We start from the raw sequence: 19,942 nt of genomic DNA, 5'->3' as shown, positions 1-19,942 counted from the left end.
CAGACCACCTTGCACCCTGTCAGTGCTCTTTTAACTGCCTAGTTAATTTATTTTATTATTTAGAGGGGTTCTATGGTAGTCAGTGATTCAACCACATCAGGAATGACTGCTTTACTCTCAGTGCTACAACAAAATTAACTATGACAGAGGTACAGCCTTATGAAGGCTGCACTGGGGTCAGACTTATATCAAGGAGTATCTGAAGTATGAATGAGTAATACAAACAAGATTATGTACCTATTTTTTGTAAAATTCTTGCCATTTCTGGGGACTCCATACAAAGTATGGTAGACATTGATGGTCAGGAATTCCATATCAGTTTTGAACTTATTTAACATACATTTTAATTAAACATGATGATTTCTAAAATAATGTCAGGAATACCAAAAGAAATGACTGGTGTATTTGTTCTATACAGTACAGTTCATCTCAAAATGATTTTAAAATTTTAAAAAATGTCTATAGTGTGTCCGTTATAGAAAATACATGTGTGTTTACATATATATTTTTATCTATTTTCCCTGTCACTTAATAAATAATTATTATATTTATTTTGAGTTTGGCTCTGTCAGTATGTGCTTGTTGCATCTGGACTGCCATTTATTAACATATAAGCTTCTATTTTATTGACCAGAATAATCAACATTATGCAAAAATGATTGCCTCAGTGAATGGGACAGAATTTTGCAGTATTCATTTGTATCTTTATTCTTGGATACCTTTGCCATAGAAAAAGTAGAGAAGAGACTTCTTTTTTAAATTTCTTTGGAGGACAACTGAATTCTGCCAACTTCTGGGATTGCCACTCTAACTTTATTAGTGATTAGTAAGTTAAACATGTTTTAATAAAAGATAAACTTTGGCTTTCTCATCAAGTGCTTTCAGCTGTGAAAAATAATACTATATTTAAATCACACAGATCATAGGGCACTCCCTGAACACAGAGATCTCTCTAGGGTAAAAAAAAAAAGTGCTGGTGTGGATTGAATAAGTGCATTGAACAACAGAGGTGTCACACGCTTTCAGAAGACCTTCAGAGATATGTAAATGCAGTCTCTAATCTTCAGGCTGTGTGATGTTAATTAAATTTCCAATCCTCATTACTGAAGATTTACTTGAAATAGCAATTTATTTAGTGTTTTTGAAGGGCTGTTGAACTAAAGAGCTGCATTCCAATTACTGCAGTTGCCAGTGTATTGTTTTCATGACTTGAAGGAAAAAAGTCTGAAAGAACTTTCTGCATTTCTGTCTCCAGGCTATCCAGGCTATTAATGGACAGACCAACATGACTGCTGAAGAATTCACTAACATGATATTTCAGAAGATAGATGTGAACAATGATGGTAAGAATCTAGGTTTTCTTGGTATTGGCAGTGTTTACCCTGCCATGAGGGAGTGCAGGATCAGAAAGGGAGCTGAGCATACAACCGAAGAACTGAAAATCTGAATGTATATTCTCTCAAATGTACAGTGAAATGTAAATCAACTGCCTCTATTAACTTAGCACAGGAATTGTGCCTAGTAGTAGCTAAAACGTGAAGGTCTTGCACTGTTCATCCAAAATGCCAGTCCTCTGGCTACTCAGCAAAACCAATGTGATTAAAAATCTGCCTAAATGTGTGTCTTAACTTGCCTAAACGAAGAAAACCAAGATGCAAGGTTGCACATGCCATGTTCAAAAGTTTGGACAGCATACTTGGTGTCTCTTTGGAATCTGAATGTTAACATATGCTAAGACACATGCTATTGTTTCTTCTCAAGAGAGCTAGATTAAGCCAATTGGACTTGCAGTTTGAAAGTAAAGATCTAACTCACTGCTTTGGAGTTGTTTTTAACATAAGATGTGTCATGTGAATATGTTCCCTCCTATTTCTAACCATGAAAATCCTCCTTCAACTGGGATCTACTGAAATCGGTACCAAATTAGGAACATCAGAAAAGCATTGCTGAGCAAGATCAGAAACAGGCAGGATTTTCGGTTTTTATATTGTTGTTCATTATTTGAAGGTCTTACTTTGTGTATTAAAGTTTCTTTTTAAGAAAGCTGTTTGCAATATATAATTAGAACATAAATAATGCTCTTGTGATGCATATGAATGATTGGTAAAGCATTTTTGCCTACCTACTGGAACCATTGTTTGGGTGAAGGCAAATAATAGACTTCAAACAACAAAGTCGTATTCTAGAATCTAACCTCAATACTATGTTTATTTTTACTTTGGCCTCTGTGTTGATATTTGTTCACTGCAAGTAATAGTTGTATCTGTGCTAGACAATTAGCTGAAAAAGTAATTTGTGTGTCTTAATTTTAACAGTGAGATGTGAGAACATGAATTATTCAGAATCTTCTTCATAATGCCCCTATTTCAAGCTGCTTTCCATAGCTAGTTATTTTTGAATGGCTGCAAAGCAGCAGGATTAAACCAACCTGAGGAATAAGACAAAAATTTCCAAGTTTATCTTAAACTATGCCATCATCTTTTAGCTGCTTATTAAATATACATCTATATAAAATAAAAATAAAATGTAAATCAACAAATAAGTTGTGATCTCCTTCATCACATTAAAATACAAGAAATAATCTCATGGCTGCGGGGAGCAATTCCTAAAACAAATCTCCTGATGGTTTTCCAATTTATTTTCATTATGTGAAGGAAATCTGAGGCTTAAGACAGTCCCAGAGAGCCTGGGCCTGCCAGCATAACTTCTCACCCGTAACTGCAGTACTCTTTATACAATTGCATTCTGGTATTGTTACTTTGAAATAGCAGATACTCCTCTTGCTGCAGCCTAAGTGCCAGGACTTGCATCAGAACATGTCCTTTCACTGTAATAGTGTGCATATGAACCTGCTTACAATGCAGACAGTACCACATAACTGAACAGGCACTAAGTCATCCAGCTGTTTTCTCTTCTTCTGGCCTCTTGTAATTTATTATTTCAGTAAGAAATCATTCATTTTTATGATTTGAATTAAAACTTTAAACATTCCCAGAGGGAAAAATCAGTGTTCCTTTTAAACCAAGCTCTGTTTCCCCTCTCAGAGAAAAACAGCATCACTGGAATAACTTCTTAACGGAGAACTGTGTACACTCAAGTGTACCTTGCCAGCAGACACATGCCTTGGACTGACCTTTGTGGTTTTGTAGTTGTCTTGAAACTTCCAAAGTACTACCCAATTCTAGCATGAACCCCCCCAAAAAATCACTTTCTAAAAGAAATCTAAAAAAACAAGACCATTTTAGTTGCTTAGAATAATTTCTCTAAGCAAACCACTTAATAGATTTTTTACTACATCTTATCCTGGCTCTAGATAATCCTAATAGTTAACATAGAGGCCATGCCTTGTAATCCGCAGCAAATCATTCCCTAGTCTCTGGTAAAGCCACCTATAAGATAAACTCCAGTTACCTTAGTAAGAATAGGTCTATGAAGCTAAATTCAGTCTAAGCACTACAGTTGGCTTAGACTTCTGCGATAGCAGTCTTTGATCTGTTTTAGCGGAGGAAGGTGAGTGAATTCTGGAGTTTGCAAAATAGGAATGTATTAGAAAATATTCTTCCTGTATTTGCATACCAGCAGGGAAGAATAGAGATATATTTTTGAGGGATGCAACTCAGCCTGAATGGCCTTGTGCTGCATTGAGAATGATTGTTACATTCCTTGGTTCCTAAAGAGCTGATTTCCTTTTAGGGGAACTGACTTTAGAAGAGTTTATCACTGGTGTGGAGAAAGACGAAGATCTAATGGAATTGATTACGAAAAGTTTTGACCTTTCCAATGTAATCAAAGTCATACAGAACGGCAGGCGGCACAGCATCTGAAGGATTCAGTGATGGATGTCGCATCTGTGTCGTCAACTCAGGGAAGATAATATTTCTTACATTCAGAGAGCTTGATGTTGTGAAAACCAGCCCAGACAGTACTGACCCACCAACTCTAAGAAAAATTCTCCCTCGGAATTTTCACTCTTGATTCCACATCTTTCCATTTCTTTATTCTGTCTCTCACTAATGACCTTGGCATCTACAGAACACAAACTTTTGCCCATGTGTAATAGAAAAGATATTTGATGCAGTACAAATAATTTGTTTGGTTTCTACGAACACCTCAGGGTAATCAATAAAACAGTGACGATATTGTAAAAAGCAGCCTTTCTGGAAGACATGGAATTAATACATTTATTATTTCAAGTGTAGGTTCATTAACCTACTATTTTAGTGTGGTGATAGGTAGGATTGGCTTCTATCTGGGTCCATTAAAAATAGAGCCTAGTTTGCATTAACTTAACATTTGCTCTAATCAGCACTCAAAATAAGAGCAGATTCTTGAGGAAATACCTCAGTCAGCTCAGTATTCCAGAGATGTGCATCCTCTTGATTTTATTACATCTTTGAATTAGAATAATGTGATGCTTTAATGCTTTTGGCAAGGTTCAGCTACTGTTCTTTCAAATTAACCTTTAGAGAAGCACTGGAATTACATTTTGTTTACTTTGTAGAGTAAAATTAGAATTTCAAAGAATGGTTAAAACAAATGATTTTCTAGGCACTGGAACAAACATCATCTGGTTTCCAGAGATTTGTGTCCATTCACTTATATGTTTTTCTTTGCAAAACAATTCCTTTTCACTGGGCTCTTTGCCATGGCAGCATGAGACAAAAGGTAAGAAGTATCATGACTAGTTCATACTGGTGGGACTGCTGGCTTCTGCCAAACAGACTTTAATAGCTGCATTCTTCCTGCCTTTCCTTGACAGGGAGTACAAATTATGGTATGTCTGTCCTGCCCAGATACTTGGGCGAAAGCTTTTAGCCATTTAGTCTCTTTGAGACTTCTACCTTCTTTCAAACTGGGTTGCAATCATCTCTGAATGTGGTATTTGTAGTTGTTAGGAGTGTAGAGAAGAGATTTGTAGATGGCATGATCACAGATGCCTCATTTTCTTAGTAAACAGTTTTAAACAACTCAACCTTTCTTTTTAATAGACAAGAGTAATTCGGTGTTCTGAAATGTAATTGTATGGGTTGTCTAAAAAGTGAAAATTTCTAGTTTGGTTCTGGTTCTGTTGGGATAGACTCTTTCTCAAGTTTGCAACAAGATGTATCAAATCACTACAGTTATAAGTACTCCTTGGCTGGCAGTGCTACGACACTAATACTAAATGCTCTCAGAATCATCAACTTAAGACAAAATAATTAGTGCATGGATTGATGCAGGTTGAAATAAACAGTTACTAAATTTCCATATGAAAAAGCTTTCCATCTAAATTCACTACAAATCCATGTCCCTTTGCACAAGAAATATGCTCCATCATCTGCAATTATCTTAGGTTCTAGTTTGATCAATAAAATATACTAAAAGTATGCAGCAAGCATCACTTGACATTATAAACAGTTCTGACATTATAATTCTGACATTTGAATCTTGTGTATCTTTTTCAAAAAAAAAAAAAAAAAGAAGAATGATCTATGAGATTTCTGGTGAGTGTGAACTTTAAGTTCTTGTATTTATTCATTGTTGACATGTTGATATCTCAGTGTCATTATTAGTTTTCTTACACGTAGGCTTCAAAAAATCACTTTTCTTAATATCCTTCTTTTACATTTAGATTCTATGAGGGTGGTGTTCTTCAAAACAGGCTTTAAAATATTTTAAATACAGTTGTCCAGTATAAGCAATTTGAGTGCATGGTTAACAGCTCTGTTTTGGATTCTTGCTTTTAAACTAATGACTACTGACTTTGAAACTGACTATGGTCTATGTATGCTGGATCTTTTTTTTTTTCTTTTTTTAATAAATGGATTTTTAAAAGAATATCTGAATTTACCCTTTTTTTTGTGTGTGTGTAAATGTAATTACATGAAGTGAATTACCAATTCAAGAAGAGTGTTGTTTTGTATTAAAATTATCATTTGCAAGGAAATTCTTATTCTTTTGTTGTTGTTCTTAATCTAAATTTTAAAGGGGCATGTGACATTCTCACCTTCCATACTTCAATATAAAATAATTTAGAAGAAATCTGTATAATTAAGGAAAAATGTATTTTGTTTAGTATAGCATATCATATTTCAAAAAATATTCACATACAGTAACTCCACATGTATTTGAGGGTCCTTGTAAGATTCCATCTAAATTTTTATTACTTAATTAACATGAAGTTCAACTAGCTGCTTTAGTATTATTTGATACACAGGTGCTGAAGATAAATCACAGAATCATTGGGGTTGGAAGGAAGCTCTAGAGACCATCTAGTTCAACAGTCCATGTTAAAGCAGTTCCCCTTAGCAGGTCACACAGGAAGCATCCAGTTTGGTTTTGAATATCTCCAGAGAAGCGGGTTCCACAGCCTCCCTGGGCAGCCTGTGCCAGTGCTCTGTCACCCTAACAGTAAATAATTTTTTCTTCACATACATATGGAGCTTCTCAACTTCTGTTCCAGATTCTTGTTCTGTCACTGGGCACTGGTGAAAAGATCTTAGTCCCATCCACTTGACTGTCATCTTTTAGATATTTACAATCATTCATAAGATACCCCTCAGTCTTCTCTTCTCCAGGCTGAACAGTCCCAGGTTTCTCAGGATTTTCTCATCAGAGAGATGTTCCAGGCTCCTCATAAGCTTTGTTGCCTTCCGCTGGACTCTCTACAGTAGTCCCTGACTTTTTTGAACTGATGAGCCCAGAACTGGATACAGATGTGGCCTCACAAGGGCAGAGTAGAGGGGTAGGATAATCTCCCTCAACCTGCTGGCAGTGCTCTTTTTAACGCATCCCAGGATACTATTGGCCTTCTTGGCCACAAGGACATACAACTAGCTCATGGCCAATGTGTTATCCACCAAGACACCCAGGCCCTTCTCCACAGAGCTCCTTTCCAGCAGGTTAGCCCCTAACCAGTACTAACGCATGCATTAAGCCTCCCCAGACATAGGACTGTACACTTGCCTTTGTTGAGCCTCATCAAGTTCTTCTCTGCCTAATTGTGCATCCTGTCCAGGTCTCACTGAATTGCAGTTTTCTGGTGTGTTAGTCACTCCTCCCAGCTTGGTATCATCAGCATGCTTGCAGAGGGTGGTCTCTATCCCTTCACGGCAAAGTGCAAGGTTTTGCATTTGGGCCGGAAGAACCCCAGGCACCTGTACAGGCTGGGAGGAGTGGTCCTTGAGAGCAGCTCGGCAGAGAAGGACCTGGGGGTCCTGATGGACGAGAGACTGAATATGAGCCAGCAGTGCGCTCTGGCAGCTCAAAAGGCAAATGGGATCCTGGGCTCCATCAGGAGAGGGGTGGCCAGCAGGGACAGGGAGGTGATTGTCCCTCTCTACACGGCTCTTGTGAGGCCCCATCTGGAGTACTGTGTCCAGGTGTGGAGCCCTCAGTACAAGAAAGACATAGAGATTTTGGAAAGGGTCCAGAGGAGGGCGACTAAGATGATCAAGGGGCTGGAGCACCTCCCCTATGAGGACAGGCTGAGGGAGTTGGGCTTGTTCAGCCTGGAGAAGAGAAGGCTGCGGGGTGACCTCATTGCAGCCTATCAATACCTGAAGGGAACCTACACCCAGGAGGGGAGTAAACTCTTCAAAAGGGCTGACAACAGCAGGACTAGGGGAAATGGTTTTAAGTTGAAGGAGGGAAGATTTAGGTTAGATGTTAGGGGGAAGTTCTTTACTAGGAGAGTGGTTAGGCCCTGGAACGGGCTGCCCAGGGAGGTTGTGGATGCCCCGTCCTTGGACGTGTTTAAGGCCAGGTTGGACGGGGTCCTGGGCAACCTGATCTGAATATGTATGTTGGTGGCCCTGCTAGGCAGGGGGGTTGGAACTACATGATCCTTGGGGTCCCTTCCAACCCGGGTGATTCTGTGATTCTGTGATTCTGTGGCTGATGAAGATGGATGCGTACCTGTGCGACCTGCTGTAGGGAACCTGCTTTGGCAGGGGGGTTGGACTCGATGATCTCTGAAGGTCCCTTCCAACCCCTACAATTCTGTGATACTGTGATTCTGTGATATTGAACATGGCCAGACCCAGAACCCACCCCAAGGGAACACCGCTACAGAAACAAAGAAACAAAAAAACCACAGCATTTGCTCTCCAGGAAGTGTCTTTATCAACAAGACTGATGCAGATGCCAGCTGTGAGAGTCTGGAGAAGCTGGTGCCTCTATCATCATCACAGGGGGTTAGGTGTTAGTTAGGATAGATGTGCACTGAGAATGACTTTTTGTGACCATACTCACGTTCAAAAGAATTACAGGTTTCAAATTCACTCTGTGCAGCTGGGCGAGTTTAGCCAATCAACAGGGTAATTGGTAGTTTCTCTTCTATTATAATCTCTTTTACTGTTAAGAAATCCTTTTGACTTTATGCTCTTTTAGTTGCATCCAAACAGTGAAAGGCAATTAGTGTGACAGTCCCCTTCTTCAAACAACTCATAATTGTCTTAACATTATCTTCTTTTCTCTTCTGGTAGCTCAATATGCTAGGAAAGAAAATAAGCACTTTTTCTTCTGAGAATCTGGGAATTCAAAGCCACGAGAAAATTGCCTTGTAGTTACAAAATTGCTTAAGCATTAACAGGCATGACAAAACCTTAGGCCATAGCTGAGCATCCCTGACAAAGTGGCAGGAAAGCTTGCTGTGCTGTGGGAAAGATGTCATAGCTGCATTTACTTTTTTGACCTTATGTAAGATTAGCCATAACATACAGAGCATAACAGCTAAATATTCAGCAAAATGATCAAACCTCAGGTTCCCTTTGTGCTAGGACATACATCCACTTACTTGATGAAACTGGCTCAAGATCTACAGCATGGCTTGTAGGTCTTTTCCAACCTTGGTGATTCTATGAATCTATGAATCTATGGAACGATTTCTAAAAGTCTCACAGTGTAACAGAAACCGCTGAAGAAATTAAGGAGAAATTTTTTAATGTGATTTTTAAAGCTTCAGCTAAAACAGTGAAACATTAAAAAAAAAATGTAGCGCTATACTTTTTTACATGCCTTTGTAAGAAAGCTGTGGGAGAAAACACTTCAAGTGCATGGTTTTAAACATGGTAAAATGTAGCTGACTTGAGTTTGGCTGGAAGACAGACTTTTCTCCAATCCCTGCCCATGCTGTTTCCATCACTGGCATTTCTACACTAATAATGAGGCTTTGGTGAACACTTGCTTTGTTCTCCAGTGCTGACAATTTCTGTCTTAAGGATTAGGAAAAGAGATGCTATTAAGCTGATACATGCAGCAAGCAAGAGCCCCTGTACTCCTACGGTCTGACTGGGACAGCCATAGAATGGCCTGGGTTGAAAAGGACCTCAAAGATCGTCTAGTTCAACCCCCCTGCCACAGGCAGGAAAACAAAGAAGAATTTAAGACTGCTATGTACAGAATTGTTGCATTGTAATGAAATACTAGCTTTTGAGTTGTTAAATCATGAAGTTCTACTGCTTTTCATAGGGCCAGAACTCCTTTTCTAATTTAAAGCAGTACTGCTCACAAAAACTCTACATGGAGCCACCACTGCATCCCACACAGACCAGTGGAGAGGCAGGGAGAGCAGAAGAGAGGAAGGCACAGAACATCCAAAAAGACCAGGGTGAAAAACAAGCAGAGGAGGAAAGCTGAAGAGGGAGAGAAGGTGGAGGACATGAAAGAGATGTCAGCTGTTATAACCTCTGCCCCATACGGAACATGCTCTAGAGCAGGCATGCCCAATCTGTGGCCCATGGACAACATGCAGCTTGGGACAACTAATGATGCAGCATCGTTAGTTCATAAACTTTTACCATTATGTGATTTTTAGTAATATTTTTCACAAGTCAGTTGTACACAGTCCTAGTGCAAACTACAGAGGGAACAGAACACTGTGGAGAAGATAGCAAAATACTAACTCTCAGGCCTGTCATATTCAATCTCATTGTAATCCATGAATGAGACACATTTCAAATGCAGTGATTGCCAATGGTAACATTTCATTTTTCGAATCAAAAGGAAAACTTATGCCAGAACTTGAAGATGAAAAATAGCTCACAGATTTAGCACTTTTGATGGATTTGATCATTCATTTAAATGAGTTAAACAGGCATCTTCAAGGTGAAAAATCAGCTTGTCTGTGCTGTCTGTGCTGTTTCAACTTATCTGTGCACTGCCTTCACAAAACAAGGCCAAATATCCCACCAGTTTTATGTTTTTGTTGTCCTCTTTTTTTATGTTTTAATAAGAAATATATTTTTACAAAGAAGTTTTGTTACTTACATATATAAACTACTTTATGTATTTTATATGCAAGCCAAGACAATTCCTCTTCATTCATATGGCCCAGGCAAGGCAAAAGGTTGGACACCCATGCTATAGAGAAAAAGCCAAATACCAAAGTAAGAAAAAGGATAAGAGAAAAAGGCTGTAAAACTATGCTCAGTGCAACCTTAAACAGAAGGTACATAGCATTTCATCTGAGATTCGGCATTCCTTGCTGCTCTAATAGAATTTTTCCATCAATGCACCATTCAAAGAAGAACCTAAAATAGGCCATACATTCTGCCCCATACATACCAATCTCCTGCTAAAAGTGCAAACCAAAATTGCCTTCTGAGATTCAGAAAGAATCGGAATGGTAACGTCACAAATATGGAACTGAAACAGTGATGATTTGCAGTTTTTTCTACCCAAGCTCTAATTAAGTACTAATTACACTTAATTTCTCAAATACCAGGGCAATTAACCACTCAAGATGTCTTCTGCTTATCTTTTTTCACTCCTCTCCAAATCATGTTAATTAGTTGTCCAAGTTATCAGTGTGCCAACAGGTGTATTTGTTTAGCACAGAACAGAATTCTCCATTTTGTGAGAAACCGTTTATTTAGGAAACATTAATTCCTTCTCTCAGGTCACTGAACACCCTCTGAATGGCAAGGATACATAAACATTACTTTTCACAGCTGAGACTGAGCAACAGATCCAAGGAGAAAATATTTGGTATTCCATTCTCCTATCCCATGTGATCTAGTTTTCTGGCTTTTTGAATATGTGTAGTGATTACAGATCTCTTAAACTTTACCTTTCTTGGAAAACACTAAGCACACTTGAATGATAAATGAATGTGAACTTATGGACCCTTTGCAGTCCCATGCAAGTTGACAATCCCATTGACTGCAAATCTGAACAGAATTTCTTCACACTAACATCTAAAGAATATATTAAACTCTTGATATATTCAGAATCTTATTGGTCTTTTATGCAATACAGTATTTCCTGCAAGGAAATAAATACTCTGAGAAGAATTTGAAAGAAGGAACATATTAGCACCATGATCATCTTCCTGTTTAAAATAACAACAATGAAATATTCATGGAAAGGACTGACATAGTTTTGAGCGTATCAAAAGAAACTAAACTGCTATTCAGCTTCAGGCATGACTTTTTGGTCTTAGCATTTGTCCACTTGTTCCTTCCATCTCTGTCTCCACGTCAAATCAATAAAAATTATGTCTGGGAGCTTCTTTGTGTGCGTGTGTATTGGCAGCATACCTCTGGCACACAGCTGTAATGGTTGCAGACGATATGGGAAGGATTGGTGAATTTCCTCTTTATTTAAATTACAAATTCCTGACAGTCTGTTTCTATTCTGCAGGATTTCAAAACCCCTCAAATTTATAGCACATTCACTTTAAAGAGCTGCTAATGTTTAGTGGAAAAGAAATCAAACATTTGTAATTAAATAAGTAGTTTTTTTTTAATTATTATTTGTTCTTGCTTTGCTTCTTTACCATAATAAAGGTGCTTATACCAAAAGAGGGTCTTGACCTAGCTTTTAATTAGGCCCACGTTCCCTCTGTCGTGTTCACCAGCTCAGCCTATGTGGCAATGCTATACAGTAATTAGCTTCTGGTGACAATCATAATCATTCAGTGATCTTCTAATTAATGAAATAACTTCTGACAGTACACATCAAAGCTCACAAAATACAAATCATAGTTTACAGCCAGAACCACCTACCTATTATTCTAAACAAAGTTTTTCTTGTTTACCAAGGAAATTTAGTCTTTTCTCTAGGACTACAAAGTGACCAGGGAAAACAAATCCCATAAAAAAAACCATGGTTTTCAATGATCAGTCACTTTTTTTTCAAAGTATTTAATCTGGTGAGAGTCCCAAGTTTTGAACTGACTTTCCCAAGACATCCAGTGGAAAGAGGAAGCACTTCTAGAGGTGCATCAGAATTACTGTCAAATGAGGTTGATAGGAATAAATGGACAAAATAAGGGTGTAATGCTCCACCAAAAAAAAAAGAAAAAAAAAAAAAAAAAAAAAAAGAGCTATTTACTAATCTGCCAGTGTTAGTAAATGCCTCTGGAGAACACAATTACAAACCTTAACTTGATATTTTCTGGTGGTTTTTCACTGTTCTAGAAAACAGTTTTGTGTCCATTCATCTGCTCTGCCTCTTGTCCCAAAAAGCGCCAGACCCAAAGAGACAGGAGGAAGGGAACAGATAAAAATGACTTTCCAGCATCTCAGGATTAGCACTGTGCTAGAAGAAACTATTTCCTCATAGATCTGCTACTCCTGCTACTTATTTTGATTTCTGTTTTGCATCGATGTTCAAGGCACCCTAAGAAAATGAACTTTCCTGTTTACTGCCGAGAGATAATAAAGCATCTTTTCATACATATCTGAAACAGACACGTCTGAAAGCACGAGCCGCAATGCAAGGAAGCCTTGTGACAGTATTTCTGTGGCGGGGCTCTGCTTATCCGATTGAAAGCAGTGCCTCACATATTGGAATAATCTGCAGTAAAAATTGCCACAGATGGTGTTAGTCAGTATTTGCAGAGTTTATGAGATTAGTATTTGGCTACAGATTTATCTCCACATGTTTCTGTGATACTGAAAAGAGCACAAAGTTAGAGGAGACTGAGTGAACATGAACGTTTCTTAAAGAACCCTGTTACAGTCAGAAAGATTAGTGCAGTGGAAAGGCAATACAGGAATGGAATGGCAAAAGGACAAACAGGAAAGGAATGCACACCCATCTCTGAGGATCTAGGCTTGTGGGGAAAAACTCCACAAGGGAGGAATCTCCAACCAGAGAGCCTTCTCCAGTGTCAGTCAGCCATTATATGGAGTCTAAGAGAGGCACAGCCAGTCTCCACCCCTTCCAGTCACACAGCTGAATTGCCTTCACCTGTGCTCCCAGGGCTGACCGTCCTTTCCCCAGATGATAAGTCAGTGGTTCAGGCTGTGGCTTAATAGTTCCCATACACTCCACTCCTTCATGGTGTGAACCATAGATTAAGCTAGATGGAGGGTGAGCCTTCCCTAATACAGGGGTCCAATACACCATCGCATTTGTAAAATGAGTCCCTTGTTTGCTCTTGATGACTTGCGGTGTCCTGTAGGCAGATGTCAGCTTAGTAAGTGCCTTGATGCTGTGTGCCTGGTTCATTCTTGGCTGTGCGTGAGGAAGGGGCTGGGCTGTACAGATCTTGCATGTTGTTTTGTGAGTCAACACAGATTAATGATCCTTTAAGGAACTAAGAGATACCTCTAGATCAGCTACTTTTGTCCTTATAGGCTACTTCAACTTGTCAGATGTTAACTGGGAACACCACACAACTAATAGAAGTGGATCCAGGAAATTTCTAAAAGACCTTGATAATAACTTCCTGGTGCAGGTAGTAAGGGGGCCAACCAGTAAAGATATCTACAAGATTTGTTACTTGTAAATAGAGAGGGTCAGACTCACCCTCTCTGTTAGGGGCTGGCTGACAGGTCAGACAAAAAGATAGTAGCCCTCAAGATGGTAGCCTGTGACTAATGGGGTCCCCTGGGGCTCCATTTTAGGGCCAATTCTCTTTAACGTTTGCATCAATGGCTTGGATGCAGGACTTAAAGGTGTATTAAGTAAGTTTATGGATATAATTAAACTGGGAAGGGAGCAGCCCCATGGAAAGGGATCTGGGGGTTCCGGCTGGTAGCAAGTTGAGTTGAGTCAGCAGTGTGCCCTGGCAGCCAAAGGGGCCAACAAACATGGTGGTGCATCAGACTCAGCACTGCCAGCCAGGTGACAGAAGGTACCTAGCTTAGCTACTGCATCAAAACCCTTTACAACACAGCAGTATGCTCAGGGGCTCCAAGATCTGTACAGGGAGTTTCAATGCCCTGTCCATCACTACCTTCCTTGCTAGTGTTACAACTTCAGCTGTTGGGAAGCTGCTAAGCTGCTGCTGCCTCTGCTGTGCTCGTACCTCCCATTGTGCTCTTAAACCACATAATGCCTCTGTATCCAGGCACTGCAATGGCACTTGCCATTTTGAAAACAACCTTACACTCTCTGTATACTGTAATTCTCTCAGGTAGCTATAAATGTTTATGAGCAATTTTTTAAGAAGGATGCAGACACTTCCTTCTAGTGAAGCTAATCTTTTCTAGCTGAGGAACAGCAATAATTTCATCTGGTAAGTGATTAGGCATATGTTGTTGAATCATGCAGACCAAATATTTATTTTTGACCAGTCCAAAAATACCTTGCTGGCTCACACTGGGTTGCCCAGTTCTTTGTTGAATGTTTGCAAATGAGAAACAAATTCAAAAAAAAAAAATCACAGCTTGTTTATGCATAATTTGTATGCTCACAGTCGAAAGGGCTATGTATCTCAGCTAAATCATTTGCAGTGAATAATTCTACTGTTTGGTACAGATGCAGAGCAATGAAACTTACAGAACATTATGGAAATACATCTTCCGTCCTTGAGAGATGTGAGAATTTTAATTCCTGGCACTGAAGACAGGCTTGAATGAGAATATGATTAAACTTTTATAACTGCTTGGTGTTTTCTTGGCTCAATCAATATTCTTTTCAATAGGCCCTTGGCCTGTTTCTGAAGCACTGCCAGTATTTGGTTTTCAGCAAATGTGGCTTTATTTTTCATTCCTGCTGATGTGATCAACACAGTGACATTGATGACAGTGAGTATTGTGTTCAAACATTTTCAAACAATTCAATCTGCTCATGCAGGGCAGAAGGTAGGTAGCCATGCTGGTTGTATTTTACTGACCTCTACCACAGATGAGTATGTTCTGATATCACCTTCAATGCATCTGAGTGTGATCATTCATCTCTGCAAGCCAGTTCCAATTGGGTCATGCAAAACTGTCATTTCCTTTCCTTCAAAGGAGGATTCAAAGGGATGTGACAGATAGTCGTGCATTCTTCAGGAGGGCTGGCATAGTGGAGACAAACCCAAAGACTTCTATGCTGATGAGTGTGAAAGAACTCAAAGGAACTACCTACAAGTATTTAGATGTCAGTACTGTCGAGCAGTATCTTGTGCTGGCTAGACTAGAATAGTGCGTGCCTGCAGCCTACTGACTGATCTGCCAATGTCACATGCATAACCATGGGCAAATCACTTAGCTCTTTGACTCAGGCTTTTTGACTATTAAGCAAGAATAATAATTCTTACTATATGTTGTGAAATAACTTGAAATCTATGCAGTAGAGGCATAATGTGACTGTTGACTAGTGGCATTAATTCAGCAAATTGGTGACACTCAGATCTTTGCCAATCCAGGCAGGAGGTACTTCTACAAGATGCTGGATAATAAAAAGTTTGGAGAAATTGAGTAAAGTAGTGAAAGGGGCAAGAAACACTTATTCCTCTTAAAGGACATTCTCGTTTTTTTATTTTATTGTACAATATTATTAGCTCTGATTCCTGAGCTTTGTGCCCTGATTTTTTTCAGTGATAAAAAGTGACTTCTGTTCTCATTTCTCCATTTCCACATTTGATGAAAAGAAGACTAACCATTTCAAGGTAAGTACTTGTTGCTCTATTCTTAGACAGTAGTTGAACTTCACACCTACCTTTATAAATGAGTTTACAGACACAAGTATTTCAGCCAACAGAATGCTTTAGAAGTAACCAGGTAGTGTGAGTTGAGTCCTGCCAGCAGCCAAGCACCTTCAGGGCCACTTGTTCACTTCAGAGGGACAGGGGAGAAAATAGGAAGGGAAAATGCAAGAAACATGGAGTCAAGATAAAGACAGTTGAGCAGGTGAAGGAAAAGTTGGGGTGGGGGGTGGGCACCAGCAAAACAAGAGATGCAAAGTGATGCAAAGACAATAACTCTCTTCCTCCCACAAGCAAAGAGATACCCCACTAGTCTCAAAACAATGGCTACTCTGGAAAAGCCCTCACCTTCTTCCTCTACCTCAGTTTTTACTGCTGAATATCCTGTTATATAACATAGAATATCCCTTCAGACAATTTGGGTCACCTGTCCCTCTGTGTTTCCTCCCAGCTTCTTGCCTGCCCCCAGCCTACTCTCATTTGTAAGAGGGGCAGAGTGGGGAAAAAAAGAGAAAGCCTTGACACAGTGCAAGTACTGTTAACCATAGCCAAACTATTAATGTCTTGCTAACACTGTTTTAGTCACAAACCCAGAATCCAGCACTGTAGAGGCTTCTATGAGGAAAGTGAATTCCATCCCAGACAGACCCAGCACATCAGGAAAGAGACGAAAATAGTCAGAAGCTGCTAAAGCCAGAAGCCCCAGAGTGATTAGGCTGAAGCCAAATAAATTACTCCCCCACAAAAATAAACATATTCTCAAACAACAGAAGACAGCATACAGCCTTCAGAGAATGATCAAAACAGCAAGGGCAGGCATAGATCTTCATTTCCCATCCAGCAGGCCTGCATGCATTTTGGAGGAGCCTCCACCCAGTACTGTGGGAACACAGCAAAGTGGTTTTTGTTTCAATGGGCAAGATTTTTCATGGCTTTCTGACAGTCAATTGCCATGAGTTTATTTTGGATAGAGTTGTGAGTAAGGGGGAGTAAAATACTGTGTTTGCCTTCCCTGCTCTCTCAGAGGTAAGACATGGCTCCTCACAGGGCACTGCACCTGCCCTCTGCAGACAGAGGTACGCTGTGATTTCCTAGGATGCTTACACTGCCTCTCATGCTGGCAGACAGCTCTTTTCCAAGCCTACAGCTATTCCTGGCTCCACCACTCTGTGGTTTTCCACAGCCTCTGAATGCCTGACTACATTCACTGACTTCACACAAGCTGAGCTCTGCAAGGCTTTTTGGAAAAGAACAGTTATTTTATGTCTTCATACTTCCCTGTACAAAGAGAGCACCACGTTATCCTAAAGAAATATACTAGAGGGAGAAGAGTTTACCCTTTAAATAGTCAGTGTGCTGTTTTGGCTGTATCTAAAGATCAATGCTTACAGAGAATAGATGTGTAAATCGCTTTTACTGTAGTTCTTCAGAAATGATTTACTACTCCAGATGCCTAAATAGTAAAAGATATTGACTGACTGGAGAGAGTTCAGAGCGGAATAGTAAAAATGATCACTTAGCACAAATGTTTTGATTTATTAAAATAAAAGAGAAAGATTAAAAGGATAAAATACAGCTTGAAGCTGAGCTAACTGATGAGCTAGTGAGAATACAGTCCTTCAGAAATATATATCACTGATGTAAACACCATGAATAAAACAATTACATATGGCAGAGCACCACAGGGTAAGCAATGGCACATTTGAAACAGTCCTACAAATTATTCTTCTATAATTCAAACAAATTAAAGGGGAGTTGAGGTTAAATCATCTGTCAACCATTTCTGTGCAGACCTACTCAATAGAATTGCAGAAGAGGTTGAGTTTGGACACAAAACAGGATGAGCTTCTAGCACTACAGAGAGGCCAAAGATATTTTTTCATGAAATGCTTGGCTTTCTGCAACATATTAAACAGCAATATTCTCTTTTATAGCAAGAAAAATAAAAAGGACAGCAATGTTTATTTAATCATAAGATTAAATGGATGCTGGCAGTCTTCACACTGTAGGAAATTTCCTGCTGATATCAGCATGCCTTTTACCTGTAGCAGAGAAAGAGTGAGAACCTATTTATAACAGCAAAGCCTCAGAAGTCTGGGTGCATACTGTGACTGCAGGACAGGACATTTTCACGTCTCTGCCAGTACTGTTCCAGATCCATGCCTCCTCATGGTGCACAGCACAATTAAAACTTTACAGTCCAGTCTCCCCCACTCAAATGTATACTGCAAGCCACTTCCCAATATTCATGATTTTGCAACGATATGTTTAGCATCCTTACTGGAATAGAACTTAAGACAAGGATGGTGTTATGCCAAGTGCTGTGTAAATGAAAGACAAATGGGTAGTCCCTATTAATTTATAGTCTCAGTTATTAAGCAAGGCTAACAAGCAGAAGACATGAGAAAATACAGAGGAGCACTAAGAAAACATTTTCCATTTCCTGGACAGCTGCTCTATCTCTTAGAGAAGTTTTAACACACAAAGTTTTAGCATTATTGCTTTTCATTTGGTCCTTTCTTTTGCTTGTTTGCAGTTTAATACACTATCTTACTTTGCAGTCTGTATAAACACCTCCTTCGGGCAAAAGCATTACCTAACATTTGTCAGCTGTGATTCTCAAGGTCATTTTTTGCTACCATCTTATAAAATAAACTAGTTACAACTTTTTGCACTCAACTGCTGAATGCCCACTCACATTTTCTGACCTGAATGGTAAAAAAAAGAAAAGTTCTTTGCCATTGAGTGTTTTTGTCATTCTTGTGGTGTCACACGGATTCAAAGAAATTATCTGGAAGAATCTGGATACACTGGCTGAATGATCTTCTATCAGCAACTGAAATAAAAAGAACTTCCTCTATTTTCTTAGGTTAGCAATTACCTCAATAAATTGGGGCTATTTTTACTATTTTTCATATAAAATTGCATATTAATAAATTACAAGACACAAGAACTCTAAAATGAGTGGCTCCCAAGAAAATTTCAGAAGAAACTAATTAATCTCATCTTCTGCATGTACTGTATTTCAACCTTTAATTATCAACGCATGGCAATGTCAGCACAAAACCTCACAATGAATGACATCACAACCCTAGACTCTAAAATGAAGAATCAATGACTTTAAGATATGCTTTATTTTTCCACATGGATAATAATGAACTGAACGAAACTGGGAGGAACTATCAATCTGTCTGAGAGTAGGAAGGCCCTACAGTGGAATTTGGACAGGCTGGATCACTGGACTGAGGCAAATGGAATGAAGTTCACTAAGAACAAGTGCCAAGTCCTGCACTTTGGTTACAATGTGACCGTGTCTGGGGGCAGTGTGCCTGGGAAGACTTTACAAGGGAAAGGGACCTGGCATTGTTGTCTGAACTTGAGCCACAGGAGTGGTCAAATGGCTAAGGGAGACTTGAGCTCTTATTTACTACGTGTCATATGAAGTTTGTTCTGAGTACACATATATATGGAGAGAGAGAGAGAGACTTATCTGTCTATTTTTAAACTTCTAGTAATATTCTGACTTATCCAAATATATGACTATGCTGGAAATATTGTAGAATTTACTTTTCCAGTATCCAGGACAGTAAAAGTAATAATACTCCTCTTTTACCCAGGGGGAAGGAAAGATTAGAAGCACTTGCGACTGTGGTTTTGGCGACTTAATTTGAGATGCATAGATTTGAGTTTATTCCTAGTAGGTACTTTTTAAAAAAAATCTGACAAAGTTTATATAAACTTTTACACAGTCCAATTGTAGCTTCAGTCAAAGGGAACAGTAACAAATCCACCCCTAGGGGGATATCTGGCAAATAAAGAATATAGTTAGGTGATCTCCAGAATGATTTTGAGTGATAGTGGTAAGTGTTGGGGTACAATCTTGCTTGTTAGCTTCAAATCACCATACTTGTCCTTTCTCTTCATGCTGCCCCCAATCAGTGTGACTGGATTACTCACCACACAGATGGTTTAACCACTGAGCACAGAATTTCATGCAGCAATGACACAAAAACTGCATCTTGCTGATTCCAGAAAAAGGGCAAAGCCCTACTGCAGAACTTGTGAGCTGTGGAAACTTCTCCACCATGAAACAGTAAT

General features: G+C 39.2%; 1 protein-coding gene across 4 annotated transcripts in view; it reads left to right on the top strand.

The window, feature by feature from the left end:
* GUCA1C (guanylate cyclase activator 1C) overlaps positions 1-5,819 on the top strand; it is a 125,452-nt gene extending 119,633 nt beyond the window's left edge. For all 4 annotated transcript variants that reach the window (XM_048926448.1, XM_048926436.1, XM_048926446.1 and 1 more), the window contains 2 exons: positions 1,256-1,343; positions 3,694-5,819. In XM_048926448.1, coding sequence (XP_048782405.1) covers positions 1,256-1,343; positions 3,694-3,824 — 219 coding nt within the window. In that variant the 3' untranslated portion in view covers positions 3,825-5,819. The remainder of the gene's footprint in view (positions 1-1,255; positions 1,344-3,693) is intronic.
* Positions 5,820-19,942: the final 14,123 nt, after the last annotated feature.

The sequence above is a fragment of the Lagopus muta genome, chromosome 1 (genome assembly GCF_023343835.1).
Source record: "Lagopus muta isolate bLagMut1 chromosome 1, bLagMut1 primary, whole genome shotgun sequence".
NCBI classification, from domain to species: Eukaryota; Metazoa; Chordata; class Aves; order Galliformes; family Phasianidae; genus Lagopus; species Lagopus muta.
The sequence above is the reverse complement of the archived record's forward strand: the minus strand, read 5'-3'. Positions and strand labels throughout refer to the sequence as shown.